Source organism: Rutilus rutilus (genome assembly GCF_951802725.1).
Source record: "Rutilus rutilus genome assembly, chromosome: 1".
Classification (NCBI taxonomy): Eukaryota; Metazoa; Chordata; class Actinopteri; order Cypriniformes; family Leuciscidae; genus Rutilus; species Rutilus rutilus.
The window spans coordinates 16,302,748-16,324,463 of NC_140209.1; the positions used below are offsets into that span (position 1 = coordinate 16,302,748).

A 21,716-nucleotide genomic window follows, 5' to 3' on the forward strand; every position below is an offset into this window, starting at 1 on the left:
GTTTCAACTTGTGTTTAAAAGATTAAAACTAACTTTAAAATACGTATGCTTAATACAATTGCATCTTATTTCATATATCTACTGATTTATCTGCTTTTATTTGTCAGCAATGCTTCTTATTTCTCTAAAATCATTTGTATCATTTAATTTTTAATCTTTTTTTCTTATTTTTGATTTCCTTTTGAATCTACGCACCACAAGAAGATATCTCTCATCAGTTTGGGACTAATGTTTGGCGCTACGCCTTCTCATTCTCTTGTTTATCATTTCATTTTCACATAGACATTATGGCTTGTTGCATTCCGAAAACAAAAACCACTGACTGAGAAGAAACCATATTTCTTCTGTTCAGAAATATAAAATGTTATCTTATTTCATATATCTACTATTTCCATATGTTTTATGTAACCCGTTGTATCACTCCAGTGTAGGGTTCTAAATTAACTGATCCGGTTGAATGGGGACAGTTGCGTTACAATATAGTTAACGTCTAAGTTCGTAAGGAGGATTTGACACAGCGATTTCACTTCAACTTGTGAAAAAAGAAAAGAGAATTTATTGTATTGGTACCAGTTCAAATTTGTAAACATACAATCAATAGAACTGAAAAAATACAATCAATAGAACTGAAAAAATACAATCAATAGAACTAAAAAGAAATACAATCAGGCCTGTTTGGTATGACAAATAAAATAATTGGTTCCCCAAATACAGTTTAAAAAGTCTTTTCCTTGTGTTTTTCTTTTTCTTTTAATAAAGTCTTATCCTTTCAGGAAATAAGTATTGAAGTAGAAAAAATAGAAGCAGAAGCATGTGACAGAAAAAGTTATCCTTTTTAAAATGGTATACTTTCACGTTTCACTCAAGGTTAAGGATACTCAGCTCGCTCCAGAGAAAGACGCGTTGTGACATCAACTAGGCACTGTTAGCTCGCCGTTCACTCGTCCACGGTCAACTCAAGAAGTACACATCAACAGGAAACAAGAATAAAAATAGAAAAAATACCTGCATAATGCAGAGAACTTGTCACTCATTCACATTCACTTCATCTGAATTGAGAACAGATATAAATCACATGAAATTTCAGATCTTTCACTTTTCTTTTTTTAACTGCTTATTAACTCATTTACTTGTTTTACAAAGAAAATCCTGGGAGAATATACCCACTAAATCAACATTAAACAGAGCAATGTCTGACATATTGTTATTGTATGACTCAAACACTAAATGAAACTACTGAATGTCATACATACATATTCATCAAATCACATACTCTGATTCTTTTACAACAATATATCCCCAGAGTTAATTAACAATTTCAAACTGTCATCACACGAACCAATGAACATTAATTAGCATGTGACGCAGTTGATTTTAACATCACATTGGATTCAACTCCGATTGGTTTAATGACAAAACTATCCTTTATCTCTTCGTCACAACATGCATATTTCAATATTCACTCATCATCAGTTAGTTATCAATCATATTTCTTACCGTAAATCATTAATTGAACACATTTACTGATTACAGACCAACAACAGAGTAACAAAACACTCACCGGAGTTCCTCGAAATAAAAGTATGAAAATATTAAGATTAAATTAACTTAAAACTTTTATTCGTCACACTCTTTTACTCTCGTTTAAACTATTTACACTCTGAATCATCTTTTTTTCCCAACAATAAAAAGAAAACCTGAAAAAAACCCATTCACTTTCCTTATCACACAACAGATTGGGGTCATAAACACAAACACTCAGGAAATGGAAGGTCAAAAGGGGTGGTGTGGCGCAACGGATAAGACACATGCCTTTGGTGTGAGAGACCCGGGTTCGAATCCACTGTGAGACACCAATGTGTCCCTGAGCAAGACACTTAACCCCTAGTTGCTCCAGAGGCGTGCGACCTCTGACATATATAGCAATTGTAAGTCGCTTTGGATAAAAGCGTCAGCTAAATGAATAAATGTAAAATGTAAATGTAAAAGGTCACAAACACACACCTGGTCATAAAAGGTCATAAATCAAAGACACATGCACCCCTATATAAACTACTCTCCTGAGTTATTCAGTAAGTCCATATATCCCCCCTCCATTGAGATGCTACAAGGTGAGAGGAAAGATAGCTTGAGAGTATTGGCTGGTTAATGGGGTGAACGCTCAAAGTCATTTCAGAGAGGGAGCCTTTCCTCGTGTCTCAGGTCTGTATCGTCGTGGGCAGATGGATTTCGGGTGCAAGTATAAACCTAGTTTTAACATTAGTACAGTCCACTGTAATTGCACTCTATTTCTGTTTTGAAGCATGTGTTCACAGAAGCGGAAGTTCAAAGGTCATTGAAGACAGCGAGTCTTGGAGTGCAGATCTGAAGCCAACTGCCAGAAACTAGTGAAATTCTGTCTTTTCTATATGAAGTTACATTAATCGCTTCACTCTGAATGAATACATTCTTTAATTAGACTTTTGAGCTTTATCATTTAGGCATTTGTTCATAAATATGTTGTTTTGTAGTTCAGATAATGTATGAGGAACTGAATCTTGTCTTTAACTCTCTTCTGGTGTATTTGATGAAGCTCTGATCTTCTGAGGTGTGGATGAGCTCAGATTCTCACTGATGAATGTCAGAGAAACTCATTTCTTAATAAATCTGAGAAGAGACAAGAGTCTCTTTCTTTATCTGCTTCCTTACATGTATTGTAAACTCTCAATAGCTTCAAGTTTTGAGTATTTTCTCCATTCATCTGGAATCTCACCACCACTCCCCTCAAATGTTTTACTGTAGTATTTTTCCAGATCTTCCTTAAATCTGCACACAAACCACTTCCAGTAGGGCAGTTCAGAGAGATCAGTGCTGATGCTCCATTTAGCAAACCTTTCTCCTGCTGTTCTGTAATCTCTATATCGGACTGTATCATCTGAATCATTGGGATAAAATGATCGATCGTTGCTTGCTACAGATGATGTGCAGATCCAAACACAGAAGTTTGTTGTACCCCTGAAAGCCGAACCTTTCACTGCTTTCACTCTGTGGAAAGTAACATTGTGTTCTTCATCATGGTCTTCTATGGTGTTGGTGCAGATGGCTTTACAGAACGGACACTGAACCCAACAGCACTGACAGAAGTGATCAATCAGAAGCTCATCTGGCCTGAATTTATTGTCCAGCTTTACTGGAAATGTCTCTGTGTTGAATCTACTGCTGATGTCAGCCATTATAGCAGGAAGTTTGTCTCTTATCACATCTTCTAGGAGGTTGAAATCATCAACGTCATCATTTTTCACTCCACTGAGGTCTTTTTCAGAGAAGATCAGCTCATCTGAGAGCTTCTGTGTGAAACTCTTCAACCACAGACCAACATCCCCTCTGTTCTCTTCAACATGTTCAGTAGATTCATGTGCCGCTTTCATGATCTTCTGTTGCAGGAGTTTAATGTTCTCCTTCATCTCGGGTAAAACACTGACACTGAACTTATCAGTGATGTAACGACTGACTTCATCTCTGATGAAACTCTTGAAGTGATCTCTGGGATTATGAATGTATTTCATGTATTTGTTAAAATCCTCCTCTTCTGCCATTGTCTTCAGGATGTGTTTCTCCAGATTTGATCTGTTTCCATTCAGTGATTCACAGTTTGCTTTCATTTCATCTCTCAGATCTTTGGCAATCTTCTTGTAGACGCTCTGCTCAATGGGCTCTTTCAGTTTCTGACAGATGATCTCACCAAAAATGGCAGCTGATGTTGCTCCTTGAATGTATTTTTGGAAAATACTATAGTACTCTTCTCTCTTCTTCTCAACATATATCACTGGATCATTTGCTTCTCTGAACTTTCTGTGTTGATCAGTGATCATCTTCTTTGATCTCTTACAGATGCAATACACCAAATCCATGAAGAATTCATTCTTGAACACATATTTCACTGATCCTTCCTGATGTTCTATCACTCTTGCCTTGATGTAATCTATGAGCCGTTGAATGCAGCTGATGTTGTAGCCCATCTTTGAAATGTTAAATGACTGAATCTCTTTGTATGTTTGCTCAGAAACATTTGTGACTAATGATCTTATTTGATCTTCATCTTCTTTAGACATCCCTTGAACTGATCTAATGGCATTTTTAACAAATCCTCCAAATCCACTGGATTTCTTTAACTTTACATAATTAGAATATCTGTGTACAGAGAATATATCTCTGCTCTCCCTCCAGTGATCTACAGGTGCACTTTCACAGATGTCACTGAGGATCTTTCTCACATCTCTCATTACATCAATCTCTTTGATTGGAGGATTGTCTGTGATTATCTTCCTCACACTCGCTTCCCAAAACAAATCAAACTCTTTCTTCAGTGTTTCTTTATCTTTTGATTTGTCTTTTAGTTTCAAGGCAAATTCTTTGCTCTTTTCATAGAGAGTGTTTTCATGATTTATTCTCTGAGCATCAATCTTTTTCTTCAGGTCTCGCTGCTGAATAATCTCATTTAATTTCCTCTTTGTTTCTCTCACAATGTTTTCCTGAAGATCTTTGATTTTGTTTTCAAATGATGTTTTCCAGTGAATCAGTATATGTTTATCTTTATCTTTCTCAAAGAATTCTGTCATTGATTTTTTCACTTCTTCACTTTTCTTCTTCAGTTCTCTTTGAAGATCAGTTTCTTCAACCTTGTGAATTTGTTCATTTTCTATTTTGTTGTGTAGTTTGTTCTCAGTTTCCATCATGACACTGCGAAGACTCCAGGTCCACTTGCTGTATTCGGTCTCCAGTTTCCTGTAGGCTGAAATCTCCAGAGAATTTCTGAAGCTGAAGACGAATCGTTCATTCAGTAAAGCCTCCCAGAGATCTTTAACACGATCTTTTAGGTCTATCAGCATCATTCCATGTGAGTTTGAGGCATGAGACATAATAGTCTTCTTTAGTTCTTGTATATTCTCACAGTAGTTTGGGTTTGGTGGTGCCATTGGTGGGCTTCCCTCCCAGAGCTGAGCAAAATACTTCACATCATTCTGAACATCAAATCTAATGACATCACTGAAACGTTCTGCATCATAGACTTCCTCTTTAGCAGCGAGTTTTGTCATTTCATCCAGTGTCTCCTGCAGACGTCTCCTTCCCTCCATGTTTTTCTCTCCAGCTGTGACGTCTGAAACGTTCTGATGCACAAACACACAGCTGGGATTCAGTCTGACCTTCTTCATCCTCATGAAGGCCTGAACAACAATCTGAAGAATGTCCTGCATCTCAGATGGGTTTTCTCCAAAGATGTTGATCAGTGTCAGATTTCCAAGACCAACAACAAATGTGGCCAATTCATTGTCATGATCTCTTGTTGATCTTCCAGCCAGTTCTAGAGCACGAAGCCCCTCAGTATCAATGACCAGAATATAGTCAAAGTTCATCTGTGGTTTCATCTCGTCTGAGACTCTGACCAGTTGCATGAAAGCTCCTCTGGTGCACCTGCCAGCACTGACGGCAAACTGGAGCCCAAACATGGCGTTCAGCATGGTGGATTTCCCAGAGCTCTGAAGCCCTAAAACTGACACCACAAAGACTCTCTGGTCTCCCAGTTTCTGGATGAGTTCATCTATAACAGCAGAGACCCAGATCACAGGAACATGAGCAGCATCTCCATCCATCAGCTCCAGTGGAAATCCAGAGATCATTATCTCTGCTGCAAGACTCGGGAGAGAAGAGAAGTCAAACTGCAGGCCTTTCTTGTTCTTCTTCACAGATGAACATGATTCATAGATCTGACCAATCTCCCTCATGATGTGCTCCAAACCAAAAGTTGCAGCTTGAAGATCGTCAGATAATTTCTCAAGGTCTTTTTGTTTAGCTTTATATTCTTCAGGTTTATTACGGTCTTTCAGTTCTAAGACTTCTGACCATGTTTCATCATACTTGTGGAGTAGAGCAGAAAGGTCAGCTGATGTGTGTTCATCCAGGAGGATTCTGAGCCATTTGAGAAAAAACATCTTCTCATGTTTAGCATTTGAGTTCATTTCTTTAATGAATTTCTTCATAAAACTGCCAATGTCACATCCATGCTGTTTTTCACGGATTATCTTCATCTCTGTTTCTTTCCCACTTGTTAGCTTTTCTATATTTTCTCCTTGAGGTCGATGTAGTTCTTTGTTCATCTGACTCCACTGATGCCACAGTTTCCCTTGACAGGGTAGAAATGATTCTTTGATTTCTGTCAGATTTTTCTCCTTCAGTAAATTCATCATCTGCTGTGCTGCTTCTCTACCTCTCTTGCAGTCTTCATCATCTTCCTCATCTACTTTGGTGTCTGGAGGTTTGGCCACATCTTTAAGTCTGAAAGAGCGAGATGATTCTGAGAGACACTTTTGTATCGCTCTTCTGAGTTCTTCAGATACTTCTGACTGATTTCTGTCTTTGAGACCAATTTTGAATTTCCCTTTCTTTGGCTCAGATAATACAGATTCATCTTCAGTAAATATACAAATGCGTGGCTTTCTGTTACTGAAAAGGGATTGTATTTTTGCTGCATGTCTGTCTTTCCTGTCCAGTTGTGGTAGAAGAACAACATTGACTGTGGCCATTTCAGTGAGGATCTGCAGCTGTTTCTCATGGTCTCCTGCATCACCGTGTAGATTACAGAACGCAACACAGTCATTGAATTTATCCATGTTTTTCCCAGAGGGGCAGAACCAGGCGATCTCCACCACTCCATCCATCAGGACTCTGGATCTGCTGCTGCCTGGGCAGTTCCTGTGAAAGAACGTCTTGTGTCTCTCATTGATCAGACTGTTCATCAGCTCAGACTTGGATGAAGACACGGAGCCAAACCTGAAGAAAAACACCATTGGAGTTTCTGCTTTGTAGATTGGCTTGGTTTGACTGATGATTTCATAGTTGGTGTTTCTCTTCTTCCAGCACTTGTTGATTTGTCTGAATGTCCAGAGAGGAAACTCAATCTGTTGTGTGAATGGATCAGGAACAAGCAGAGGCAGAGCGTACTGACACTGGGACAGTTTAGTGACCATCAGCTGCTTCAGGAAACCATCAGCACAATGAAACACAGCCATCTGAACATCCATCGGGTCAATTCCCTCAGACAGACTTGTTTTTGATAAAGGTATCTCCTTAAAATCATCAAAAAAATCATCCTCATCTTCACAAGAATCACTGTCTCTTTGTTGTGTGTGATCCTGTTCATTAGTCTCAGTAGTTTTAATGTATCTTGCTCTGTAGTTCATCATCAGTAGTTTTAGTATAAAAGTCTGAATCAGCTCCTCTTCAGCACAAGACTCATGGGACTCTAATGAATGTTTGGTTATCTGAAGAACATCTGCAGCTCTCAGTTTTTTGTAATCCCTGTCTTCCAGATTAAGTCTGTGAAATAAATGTTTTTTAGTCTTTTCCTGTTGTTGGTGTTGATCTGATCCGACTCCTGTTGTTCCAAAGTTTTTGTTTTTTCCCTGTTGAATAAACAAACAGCATTACATTTACTTGTATTTCTGCATTTCAGCATTACATTTACTTGTATGACCTCCAGGCCCATACACTTGCACTTCCGCTTCCGTTACGAGTGCACGCTGGCGTGTTTGTCTGCCGCTGCTCTTTCGGGTTCTCAAGTTAAACCTAAATCTTTTCCACAGAATTTTTATTTTTTTATTTTTTTGGATCTAGGCTGCATGTTTCCTTGTTAACATCAACGGGGGACGAGAGCGTTTGGAATTTAAATCCGAACCTCTCTGAAAGACGCGTTGAGAATGATTTGTCTCCTGCTGCTTCTTCTGGTTTTTTGGAATTTTGCCATCTGTCCTCGTCAATCTCAACAGAGAACTCCTTACTTGCCTGATATGGTCCTATTCTACTCTTCTTTGGAGTTATGGAGCTTGAACGCCTCGTATCGTCTGCCAGACGGAGTGTACAATCATTGCGCTGCACTTGGAATCGCACGCCGCCGTTATGTTCATCGAGGATCAAAGCGCCGATACCTTTACAAATCACAGTCTGACTACCCTGATAACAACGAAATACCAGTCATCTGGTCTTCATACCGGCGCTCACAAACTGCCGAAAGTAATCTGAAGCGGGGTGGCGGCCTCTGCGCACTGAAGCGGACATCTCTTCCCCAGAACAACACGGAGAGCGTCAACATTAAAATGGCTCTCATTAACACTCGTTCAATATTGAACAAGTCTTTTATTCTCAATAACTTTTTTATTTCACAATCTCTGGACTTTTTATTCATCACTGAGACGTGGATAAATCACGGTGAACAAATGGCTTTCAGTGAATTGACCCCGCCGGGCTGCAACTTTCTGAACTCTCCACGGTCCACAGGACGCGGTGGTGGTGTTGCTACTATTTTTAAAAACTCTTTTAAATGTAAAAGGCTGCCTATGGATTCATATTCCAGTTTCGAGGCACAGCTGTTAAAAATCGATTTCATGGGTCCTCTTTTCTGCGCACTCGTCTACAGACCTCCAAAATTTAACAAGGACTTTATGCAACAATTTTCGGACTTCCTCGCTGGACTTGTTTCTCGTGGCGACAGACTCCACATCCATGGGGATTTTAACATTCATGTATGTTGCCCATCAAAACCTCTGGTAAATGAATTCATTTTGCTTACTGAGTCATTAAATTTTGTGCAATATGTCACTTATCCTACTCATAATAAGGGTCACATTTTAGATCTGGTATTATCGTATGGTTTCTCTGTGTTAAACTTAGAGATTATTGACACTGGCATCTCTGACCATTATTCAATAATATTTGAGTCTGTGTCCACGTGCTCCCGCCCTACATATGCTCAGCCTCTATGTAAATCTAGGTCCATTCACTCGTCTACTGCCAATCTTTTTTCAGAATTTTATTTAATGCATTGTTCAAATGATGTATCAACTGGGCTTGACACAGAATCCTTGGTTGAAGCTTTTAATGCGTCTTGTACATTCACATTTGACAATGTCGCTCCACTTAAGCTTAGGAGGGCTAAGATTGTTTCTCAGCCTTGGTTAAATGATGCAACTCGCGCTCTCAGGCAAGAGTGCAGAAAAGCTGAGCGAAAATGGAAACGAGACAAGCTTCAAGTCTCTTATGGTATCCTAAAGGATTGTTTAACAAATTATCAGAGAGCTGTAAAGGATGCAAAAGCCAATTATTTTTCTACAGTGATCACTGAAAATGCAAATAGACCAAAAGTTTTGTTCAAGACAATAAATTCAGTCTTAAATCCAAAGGAAAATACTGCTCTAGATGCCACACCAGAGAATTGTGAATTATTTTTACACTCCTTTATTCACAAAATTAAGTTAATCAAACGAGAAATCGTACCTGTTCAGATTGATCAAACACAAACTACTCCAGTATCTAGCTCTTTGACAAACTTTGAACCTGTTACATCAGAACAAATAGCGGATATAGTATCCAAGCTGAAGTGTTCAAGTTATAACCCAGCCAGCACAGCCATGTGGGGCCCAAATGGGTTTGACCTGGGCTATCTAACTGGGACCCAGCCAGTTTTGTCCTCGGTTTCCATGTAGGCCCCACATGGGTTTGCCCAGATGAAATGAACACTGCTTAGTGTGCACAGTACAGGCTGTTTAATGTAACACTGAATCAGTGTTGGAGGTAATGAGATAATTAAGTGATTGAATAAAGATTGTGCATTATTGATGAACACCTGCTGTTAACAAGCAGAATCACTGAAGGAAAGAGAAACACAAGAACTACTTCCAGCCACAACCTTGGATGAAATCAACTGAAGATAAAATACATTACATCTCTCAAGATCTGATTAAACAACTCCACAAACAGCATTACCAGCTTCACTTATTAGTAACTAGACTGACTTTATTTCTGCCAGACGTCTACAGAAAAGAATTAAGAAGAGGTTTAGATGTTGATTACTTATTTGAAAGTAATAGTTTGATTTGATGTTACCATTGTGGCGATCCGTGTGTGCTTTAGTCAGGCTCTTGACTTTTTAACATTAGTTGTTCTCTGGCAGCTGTGTCTGTTTGTTATGATTAGAACAGCAAGAGAAAATATGATCAGATGCTGTAAGCTGATTGATGATAAGAATATAATCATCATATAGTGGCTTAGCTCATTGATTATGTGTGAGGTTTATGTTATTCATTTTGTTTTATTGTTGTGATTCTGCAACGAGAGAATAATATAATTTAATTAGAACGTCTATTATTTTTAACATACTATTTACATATTTTGGCCTACTCCTAATCTTACTCACACACAGACATCAAGAATCAGCATATGAAACTCAACAATGGTGACATGCTTCATGGTGCAATGCATTCTGGGAGCCATGGATAAGTTTCGTATGATACACCCAGAATGCATTGCAGTATGAATGTCACCATTGTTGAGATTCATATGCTGATTCTTGATGTCTCTGTGCAAGTGGAACTTTCAGTAGTCCAACATGTGTAAATGGTGTTTTAAAAATCATTTGATGTTCTGATTAAACTGTGCTGGATCTCTTGCTGTAGAATCACAACAACAAAACAAAATTAATAACATACTACCCGTATAAACCTCACAAATAATCAATGAGTTAAGCTACTATATGATGATTATATTCTTATCATCAATCAGCTTACAGCATCTGATCATATTTTCTCTTGCTGTTCTAATCATAACAAACAGACACAGCTGCCAGAGAAAAAAAAACTAATATTAAAAACTCAAGAGCCTGACTAAAGCACACACTGATCGCCACAATGGTAACATCAAATCAAACTATTACTTTCAAATAAGTAATCAATGTCTGACAGAAATAAAGTCAGTCTGGTTTCTAATAAGTGAAGCTGGTAATGCTGTTTGTGGAGTTGTTTAATCAGATCTTGAGAGATGTAATGTATTTTATCTTCAGTTGATTTCATCCAAGGCAGTGGCTGGAAGTAGGCCTAGTTCTTGTGTTTCTCTTTCCTTCAGTGATTCTGCTTGTTAACAGCAGGTGTTCATCATTAATGCACAATCATTATTCAATCACCTAATTATCTCATTACCTCCAACACTGATTAAGTGTTACATTAAACAGCCTGTACTGTGCACACTAAGCAGTGTTCATTTCATCTGGGCAAACCCATGTGGGGCCTACATGGAAACCGAGGACAAAACTGGCTGGGTCCCAGTTAGATAGCCCAGGTCAAACCCATTTGGGCCCCACATGGCTGTGCTGGCTGGGAAGCTGGATTCCCTTACCCCACGTCTTTTCAAAGAGGTTTTTATGACTCTCAGTGTCAATGTAACCGCGATAGTCAACAGCTCTCTAGCAAGTGGTGTTGTTCCTAGCAGTTTCAAACATGCAATTATACATCCCCTGTTGAAAAAACCTTATCTGGATCCGGCAATACATGATAACTACAGACCTATTTCCAAACTGCCTCTCATGTCTAAAATCTTGGAGAGAGCTGTTTATTCCCAGCTCAACTCCTATTTAAATACATTTAACATTTTGGATACATTTCAGTCTGGTTTTAGATGTTTGCACAGCACTGAATCTGCACTACTGAAGGTCACAAACGATATCTTACTCTCTATTGATTCAGGATCACCTGTTGTCCTAGTTTTGTTAGATCTCAGTGCGGCGTTTGATACAATTGACCATGATATTCTGTTAAAACGTCTAGAATATATGGTGGGCATCCAGGGGAAAACCCTGCAGTGGTTTTCTTCCTATTTAAAAGAAAGGACTTTTTCTGTGAACTTGGCCCAATTTTCTTCTGCCTCGTCTCCGCTAGTATGTGGTGTCCCTCAGGGGTCAATCTTGGGACCCTTGTTATTCTCATTGTACATGCTTCCCCTGAGTTTGATCTTTCAGAAATATAGTGTATCATATCACTGCTACGCCGATGATTCTCAATTCTATTTTCCTGTGAGTATAGACAAAAATTGCAACTCTGACAATGCCTTGAATTGTTTTAAGGATATCAAACATTGGCTGGCCAATAACTTTTTACAATTAAATGAGAGCAACACGGAAGTCTTGGTTCTTGGCTCTTCCTTATCCCGCTTACCTGGCCTAGCCGTCGAACTAGGCCCGTTAGCATCTAACGTTAAAGACCATGTGAGGAACCTTGGAGTTATTTTGGACTCATCTTTACTTTTCAACAGAGGTGGGAGTAAGTCACACATGAACACATGAAGTCACAAGTCTCAAGTCTTAACCTTCAAGTCTCAAGCAAGTCAACATGTGTGACTTACTCCCACCTCTGGAGTCAAAACACAAAATGAATACCCATGGCTCCTGACGATATACTGAGTTTGTATGATACGTAACAATCAGTCTGTGCAAGAAACGAAGCCGAGTCAGTGACCTGGCAGCCCCAGTGGGGCACAGCAGAAACACTTACCTGGTTCCCCGGTTGGGCAGAGGGTGCGTGAGAAGGCTTGGTGGCTGAGAGAAATTGCTCTTTTATTGAGAATTTGGGTGCCACTGACCAGTGGCGGAAGAGAAACAAAACGGAACACAAGATTCTCCACCCGGCCCTCCTCAAGGTGCGGTAAGGAGCGGTGCGGTGCGGTCACTGTCTCCTGAAGAGCAATCACCTCCAGTTAGAGCCCAGTTGCATAGCAATGGCCCGTTTCACAGGGGGAAATCGGCGTATAATGTAAAAACGACTGCTGCTCATTATATGTGCGTGCCGTGATGCAGTGCAGCTGATGCAATTATCACATGCCAATGTGCATTGGCTCGTTTTAGTTGCACTCAAAGTAGATTGTCCTTTAGATTGTCATTGCATGATAACGTAAATCAGTGGTTCTCAATTCCAGTCCTCGTGACCCACTGCTCTGCACATTTTGTATGTCTCCCTTATTTAACACACCTGAACTAGATCATCAGCTCATTAGGAGAGACTCCATTAACTGAACTGAGTGTGTCAGATAAGAGAGACATACAAAATGTGCAGAGCAGTGGGTCACGAGGACTGGAATTGAGAACCACTGACGTAAATAAACTGGTGAATCAGTTATTTGAAGCAGTTCATTGAAACAAACTATATTGTCACATATTGTTAGGGGCCACAGGTATCAATTTTTGTGTTGCCTGATATGATTGGACTCAAACTGCCAGTAGCCGTTGACTTGCATTTTATGAATAACCAAACATCACGATTTCAGCCCAAAATCTTCTTTACTGTTCTACTGAAGACAAAAAGTCCCCCTACATCTTGGAAGGCCTGAGAGTATAAGTAAAGTTGTATTCACACCTGCCTCATTTGGTTCGATTGAATCGAACTCTAGTTCCTTTCCCCCCTTGGTGCGGACCTTTTGGGCAGGTGTGAATACAGCAATCGAACTCGGGTGCGGACCAAACAATCGAACCGAGACCCATCTGAAGAGGTGGTCTCGGTACGGTTCCAAACAAACTCTGGTACGGTTCGTTTACGATAAATATTGAACACAGCAAAAACTCCAGTGTTAAATGAACTCTCCTGGGAGTTTATTTGGCACCAGACACAAGAGTGTTAAAGTGTTAAAATATGAATGTAAAATTAACAATCAAGATTGTTAAAGTTAATGATCTAATTAAGTGATTAATTGAGTGATGATTGGCCATTTTTGAAGACACCTGATGTTAACAAGCAGAATCACAGAAGGAGAAAATATCATTTTTTAAGACACCGTTATAGTGATCAGTGTTTGCTTTAGTTGGGCTCTTGACCCTTAAACTGTTAACATTAGATTTTGTTTGGCTGATGTATCTGAGTTATAACTCTCAGATGAACAAAGACAAAAGTTGACCAGGTGGTGTTGGTTATGTTTTGACATAATCATAAATTGCTTGAATCACTGAACTCATTTAATGTCTAATCTCAGACTTAAATGTTTATTGTTGATCACAGCATCACTGTGATTCTACAGCATAAGATCCAGAAGTTATGAAATAATCTAAAGGATTTCTTAAAAGTTGTTCTGATAAAACAAATCTTTCTTTTAGGCACACACAAACATCAAGATTCAGCCTATGAATCTCAACAATGGTGACAAAAAGAATATTCAGTTAGGGAAATGAAATAACATAGACAATTCAGATCATAATTTATTCATACCGCAATGCATGATGGGAGCCATGAATGAGTTGTGATTGGTGGCAGCCAGTGCAACATGCTTTATTATTGTCACCATTGTTGAAATTCACAGGCTGATTATTGATGTCTGTGTGTCTACATAATGGACCTTTCAAAGTCTTTTGATCAGAACAACTTTTATGAATATTTAGATTATATTGAAAATGCTTAAAATCTTTTGTTGTAGAATCACAGTGATGCCATAATAAACATTTAAGTCTAAGACTAGACTTTAAATGAGTTCAGTGAATCAGATCAAATTATGATTAGGTCAAAACATAACCATGTAACTTTTTGAGCATCAAAAAGCATTATAAGTTATATATATGTACCATTTCTTTTAAAGGTTAAGGTCCAATATTGTACCCTTGAGGGTACAGCCCCAGTGACAAGTACCCCTAAAGGTACAATTATGTACTTTATTTTCTGAGAGTGTATGTAGAGCCAGCCCTGATTGGCTGCTTGAATCTCAATTTAAAAGAACGTCCAGTTCGCGGCCTTTCTTTCTTTTGGCCATCGGTGGTAGTGATGTTACATTCGTGAACGAATCGTTCTTTTTGAACGAATCCTTTAGGTGAACGAATCGTTCTCGTTCACGTAATCCATTGACTCATATTTCTCGTTCACTGAAATGTGAAATCCCTCCCTCCACAGCAGCGTGGCGCTATTAGCAGCGCATGCGCAGCTCAGTGAACCGGTGTTTTCAACCTGTCAAAGAATAAACCTCGAGCCAATAGCCTTTGAGTATGAGATGTGACAGAGCATGTGATTTGTTGGATGTAGTGAACGAATACGCCCTTCACTGACTGTGACCGAGTTGCTTTTGAGTCAGTCTGAACGAGAGAGTGATCAGTGTGAACGAGTGGAACGAACTGGTACATGTCGTTCATGAACGAAAATAACCAGTTGTTTCAACGATAATGATGGCGAACCGATAGTGCTAGGTTTGTGTGTTTGCATCAAAGAAACAAATTTACACTTTACCATTGTAATGAAAACAGGTTAATAACATAAGCTATTGAAAACAAAGACAAATTAACATCGTCATTTTTTACTTGGTTTGAGCTAAGGGGGGTGCACTTGACTGTTTACTTGATTTAAATTTACACTTCTCCTTACCTGCTTTTCTTAGATTTTGTTTGTGTGTTTTAGTCTTAGTTTTGTGGTATTTTGCACTTTGAAAAATTTACTTGACTACTTGTGTTAATTTTGTACAGTATTATCAAAAATCAATTCATTACATTTTATTCATGTCATATGCACTTCTCTAAAAACTAAAACAAACCAAAAAAAATATGACAGTATTGGTTAGGTCTCATTTGCGTAACGTCAGCAAATAGCATTTCAGTTCGGGCTGTGAAGGGGCATGTATTTGGTTGGATCTACTGAACGAATCACTGACTGAGATCGCTCTGTTTTGAGTCTGAACGAGAGAGAGAGATCTCGTTCGTGAACGAATTGAACTAACTGGTACTTTCGTTCGTGAATGAGAGTACTGGGTAGATCGGTCATTTAGCATGTGATTCAATCTCATTCAAAGCGCAGTTATAGGTGTGCACATATAATTGTTTATATTCATATTCAACAGGCAGAACATCAACGTTTAATATAATCCCAGATTTATGAATGTGTATGTCTGACTAAACAATAAAAAAATGTTAATTATGCAAGAAAACCTTATTTATACTTATGTTATTAATTTAGTACATAAGGCACACATTTTAACAAAGCCAAATCACTTTTTTTTTTAACAAGTAGATACGTTCGTTAAAACAGCATAAAAGACACTCTTTTTCGCCACCTGCTGCAGTATATATGTAATATGAAGAAATTATCACTGAACGAATCAGTGAACGAATCATTTTGGTGAACGAACTGAAAATGAACGAGTCTCTGGAAAGAATAAAAATTTCCACCACTAATTCTTATCATCAAACAGCTTACAGCATCTGATTATATTTTCTCTTGCTGTTCTCACCATAACAAACAGACACAGCTGCCTGAGAAAAACTAATGTTCAAAAGTCAAGAGCCTGACTAAAGCACACACTGATCGCCACAATGGTAACATCAAACCAAACTATTACTTTCAAATAAGTAATCAACATCTAAACCTCTGTTAATTCTTAATAAGAACTTCTGTAGATTTCTGACAGAAATAAAGTCAGTCTGGTTAGTAATAAGTGAAGCTTGTAATGCTGTTTGTGGAGTTGTTTAATCAGATCTTGAGAGATTTAATGTATTTTATCTTCAGTTGATTTCATCCAAGGCTGTGGCTGGAAGTAGTTCTTGTGTTTCTCTTTCCTTCAGTGATTCTGCTTGTTAACAGCATGTTCATCATTAATGCACAATCATTATTCAATCACTTCATTATCTCATTACCTCCCACAGATTAAGTGTTACATTAAACAGCCTGTAGTGTGCACACTAAGCAGTGTTCATTTCATCTGGGCAAACCCATGTGGGGCCTACATGGAAACTGGGTGCAAAACTGGCTGGGTCCCAGTTAGACAGCCCAGGTCAAACCCATTTGGGCCCCACATGGCTGTGCTGGCTGGGTTAGGGACCTTTAAAGGGACACTTCACCCATTTGCATTAAGCTTTGTATTGTTAGAAACCCAGTCATATATTATAATAAACGTGGATTTTTCGTTCATTTTTTCCTGAGATGGGAGAAATAAGGATTTAAGTGTTTTACTTCCTGCTTATTATGACGTAAAAATCATCATTTTGCGTCATAATAAGCAGGAAGTCACATTTCATTGAAAAGTGTAGAGACTACAAACACTAGCTCTTTATTATTCCAGGGGGCGGGACCCGCTCACGCTACAGGCCTATTACAGATCAGTGGGTGGGACTTCACTTTCTGAAACTAAAAGCAATATCCTCCATCTTGTTTGGAAGCTAAGCTAACAGGCACTGTGGAGCCAGCTGTGAAGATCTGACAATAGCGGAGGGTAACGTTACTCAATATGATGTAGAAGAAGAGGATTTCGGAAGTCTGATGCTCGAATCAGGTAGTTGTGGCCATCTTTACGAGCCGCATAGCGAAGAGCAGCCGAGGCAGAAGACCTGCCTGTCGCGGACGACAAGCCCAGACTGGCTCGAGCTGGGGGCGGACTGGTGGCGCCGGTGATCTCACTATGCAACTACGAACACAGAGATAGAGTCCGTCTGCTGCAAAGAATTTAAACGATGCCAATTTCTCCTGGACGAAATCTCTGAATCAGACGAGGACACGGACGTTTGTGTTGTGAACCATCCTAGTTCTCTTACGAGAGTCCTCTCGTACTGCGTTTGTAAAAACGCTACGGGAAAACTCTTTTTTCACGAAATACTGAAGCAAAAAATTATCCTTAATTTTCCATAATTGTAAAGCGCGTTGCAGCAGCACACAGCTATGGGCGAGACGGCTTGTTCGCTTATTGTCTGTTCTGCGGCAACTGCATAAGCCTATCGAGCGAGGCCTGAAGTGACGTCAGGCCAATGAGGGCGCTTGCCACTTCCCGCCAAAACGGGATATATAAAAGGAGCTCGAAAAGGCTGATTCACTTGATTTTCACTTGATTTTCATCTCTTCAGCGAAGCTCTCGCATCGCTGGATCACGAGGAAGCACGCGTCGTCTGATGCAAGCATTTCAGCGGGACGAGCCCTCGAAGCCGCTGGCCAACGCCGCCTTCTGTCGCCGTACCTGCTGCGCTTTCCGGCGCCATATCCTTTTCCACTCTATTGTTCTTGTGTGTGTGTGTGTGTGTGTTCGCTCTGCGACACTCACCCCTAAAAGAGCTGCGTCTTTCTAAAGATGCCTTCCTGCGGCTCGTGCCGAGCCCCACTCACCGAGGGAGACCATCATGTCATCTGTGTCTCCTGTTTGGGTGAGGATCACGCAGCGCTCGCGCTCGCTGACGGCGGCTGCCCTCACTGCGAGCTTCTGCCGATGGTGACTCTGAGGACTCGCCTGGCATTTTTCTCAGAGCCTGCAATACCCGCCGCGCTGCCGCGCCGTAAGAAGCGCCGCTCGCAGCGGGTCCCGGAACCTGCTCCAGCCCGACCAAGCTCGCCGGTTCGCCCGCCTGCTTCACCGGCTTCCCCTGAATCACTTCCTGATGCACAGCGCCCGCAGTCTGCCGCTGCTTCATTAGAGGAAGTTGTTTCCGAAGCCGCGTCGGGGGAGAAAGATTCCTGCTCTCTGCTAGCTTCGGGCAGCGAGGACTGGGCGAGCTCCGAGGATCTAGCGCCTCCTGCTGGTAGGCCTACAGCAAGGGCTAGCATCGAGAAGGAGCTTATGCGAGTACTCGCGCTGGCCGCGGTGAGCCTCGGCCTCGAGTGGTCTGCACCGGAACTCCCTTCTCGTACCTGGCTGGACGGTAGTTTCCTCCCTGGTGAGCGCACCTCTCCGGAATCGCTCCTTTTCTTCCTGAGCTTCATGAAGAAGTTGCGAAGGCCTGGAACGCTCCCTATTCAGCACGAACACGTTCGTCTATGTCGCCAGCATTTTCCACCCTGGATAATGCTAAAGACCAAGGCTACCTTATGCTTCCGCCGGTGGAACAGGCGATAGCGACCCACCTTTGCCCGCCCTCTACTGGACGGCGGACGAAACCGGTGTTGCCTTCCAAAGCCTGCCGCATGACGTCGACGCTGCTCACGCGAATTTTCTCCGCCGCTGGGCAGGCTGCGTCGGCACTACACACCATGGCCACGCTGCAGATTTTCCAGGGTGATCTCCTCCGTAAACTGGACGAGATGGGACCTGACGCTATCTGCATCGCGGATTTGAGAAGCGCTTCGGATCTCTCCCTTCGCGCTACCAAGTCTGCTGCACAGGCTATGGGACGGTGTATGGCTTCCGCCACTGTTGCTGAGAGGCATTTGTGGCTTACGCTCTCGGAGATGGCTGATTCCGAGCGCACCGCGTTTCTCGACGCCCCGCTGTCTTCCGCTGGCCTCTTCGGATCTTCTCTCTCCGAGTTCGTAGAGAGATTTACCGAGGCCCAGAAAGCGTCTCAAGCCTTCAAGCACTTCCTTCCGAAGCGCTCTGGTTCCGCAGCGAGTCGTGGAAAACAGACCCCACGGAGCTCTCAGCCTCAGCCCCGCCTTCGGCCGCCTCTTCACAGCAGCGACAGCAGCGCAGCTCGAGGCCCCGCTCTCGCTCTAGCAACCGACGCCCCGCTCAGCACGGGCCGCGGCCGAGGATTGCATTGAAGCCGGAAGCCCCGAAGAAGTGCGGCCGGTCTCTCACCCAAGCGCACCGCTGTTGCAGTCCCAGGAATTGCGACTGTTCCAGCGTTTTCTGCAATGCGCAAGCCCGCACAGCTGCCCGCATGCCTGCACACAAAAGCCGTTTTTACGGCTACCCAGATATATCCCGAAAAGAGTGTATTTTCTGGTGTCCCGGCCACGGCCGATGGTGCTATAAATGTAGTGTTGATGCCCACTGCCCAGTGCCCATCCCTACACACAAGCACAGCCCTACACTCAGGGCTCGCGCACATAAAATCGACTCAGGTCGATTGCGCTTCCAACAAAATAAAAGTGCCCACTTTCCAGTGCCCACGAACACTATGTCACACAGATCACAGGTTTTCTGTAAAAACGAAACCTGTGCACGCTCGCTCTGCTCAGGCAGACAGCGCGTCCAAAGCAGTGAATTTGCCCGCTTCCCGCCCACATTTACTCGCAGACAGCATGAGTCCCACGAGACTTTCTCAGCCCTCCCTTACTCAGTTAAGCACTGTAGTAAGGTCGAGGACGAGCGTTCTGCCCGCTGTAATAAGCGTGCTCCCCGCCTCGAATGTCACAGGCATAACGCCTATGTTACTGCGCTCCGAAGCACCTCTGTCGCCCGGCGAACAGAGCGCGCTTCGCATCCAACCCTTAGCCATCCATGCAGAAGCATGGGCAGCGCTTCCAGGGGTTTCGGATTGGGTGCTAGACATTATAAAGAGAGGCTTCTCGCTACAGTTTTGTCGACGCCCTCCCCGCTTCACAGCGCGCGTCGAAACTACGGTGACTTTAGAAGTAGCACACCTACTTCGCGCCGAAATATCAAAACTGATGAGCAAAGGGGCGATAGAGCATGTATCCCAAGCTCAAAGCGAAGGGGGGCTATACAGCAGATACTTTCTGGTCCCCAAAAAGGACGGTGGTCTCAGACCCATACTGGATCTAAGACAGCTGAACAGAGCATTAGTGAAACGCAGTTTCAAAATGCTCAAGACCAGGAAAATTCTCGCGCATATTCGCCGAGGAGACTGGTTCATGTCGATAGATCTGAAGGACGCGTATTTTCAATTACAGATAGCGTCACATCACAGGCGATACTTTTGATTCGCCTTCGAGGGTCAGGCATACCAGTATACAGTCCTGCCGTTCGGCTTGTCCCTGGCACCTCGTACATTTACGAAGTGCATGGACGCAGCGCTCGCTCCTTTCAGACTCAGAGGCATGCGAGTGCTGAACTATTTGGACGACTGGCTGATCCTAGCTCAATCACGATCACAGCTCGTGGAGCACAGGACCATTTTACTCGATCACCTCGAGAATCTTGGTATCACGGTCAATTGGGCAAAGAGTTCGCTGAACCCCAGTCAAGCGATTTCGTTTCTGGGTACCATTCTGGACTCACAGTCAATGACAGCGCGGCTGTCACTACAGCACGTGCTACACATTCAGCGCGCAGCGAGATCCTTCCGCTGCGGCGCGACCACCCCGCTCAGGAAATTTCAAAGGATGTTGGGTCTCATGGCCTCAGCATCGCCAGTTCTTCAGCTGGGCTTGCTCCGCATGCGCCCTCTGCAGTTCTGGTTGAGAGCGCGAGTACCGCGCGGAGCGTGGGTGTCCGGTCGGTTATGTCTCAAGGTCGATCAGAGCTGTGTGACAGCTCTGAAACCTTGGATGGCGAACGATTGGTACCGATCAGGTGTAAGCCTGGGGACTTCCTCGAGAGTGAGGATGGTGTCGACAGACGCCTCCACCTCGGGATGGGGAGCGCTGCTCGAGGGCAGATCGTTCTTCGGCCTGTGGTCAGAACGAGAAAAGCTCCAACATATCAACTGCCTGGAAATGCTGGCAGTGCACAACGCGCTGACGCGTTTTCGTTCCCGAATCGAGGACCAACACGTCGTAGTCCGTTCGGACAACACGGCCGTGGTGTCCTACATAAATCGCCAGGGCGGTCTCAGATCCAGAGCCCTGTACAGGCTGGCAAAACGCCTCCTGACATGGGCTCAACACAATTTGCGCTCGCTGAGAGCAGTGCATGTGCCTGGGCTCCAGAATTTGGGCCCAGACAGACTGTCCAGGAACAACATTCCCCTGAGCGAATGGTCTCTACACCCGCAAACAGTCCGGCTGTTGTGGGAGAGATTCGGCAGAGCGGAGGTGGACCTATTTGCGTCCCGCGAAAACGCTCATTGCCCCGTGTTCTTTTCCAAGAACGACAGCGCGCTGTCCCGATTGTGGCTGCGCTGTCCGCTATACGCTTTTCCCCCCGTCTCCCTCCTGCCTCAGGTGATAGAACGGGTCAGGGAAACGAAATGCTCAATACTGCTTGTAGCACCGTTCTGGAAGAACCAAGCATGGTTTCCAGTCCTGATGCAGTTAGCAGACATCGCTCCATGGCCAGTGCCATTGAGGAGGGATCTC

The 21,716-nt window shown here is 42.5% G+C and overlaps 1 protein-coding gene across 1 annotated transcript in view; it reads right to left on the reverse strand.

Annotated features, from left to right (window-relative positions):
* Positions 1 to 530: 530 nt before the first annotated feature.
* LOC311290837 (interferon-induced very large GTPase 1-like) overlaps positions 531 to 21,716 on the reverse strand; it is a 56,956-nt gene continuing 35,770 nt past the window's right edge. Inside the window, exon 5 of the mRNA XM_084409550.1 lies at positions 531 to 7,439. Within this exon, the coding sequence (XP_084265676.1) occupies positions 2,685 to 7,439 (4,755 nt within the window). The 3' untranslated portion in view covers positions 531 to 2,684. The remainder of the gene's footprint in view (positions 7,440 to 21,716) is intronic.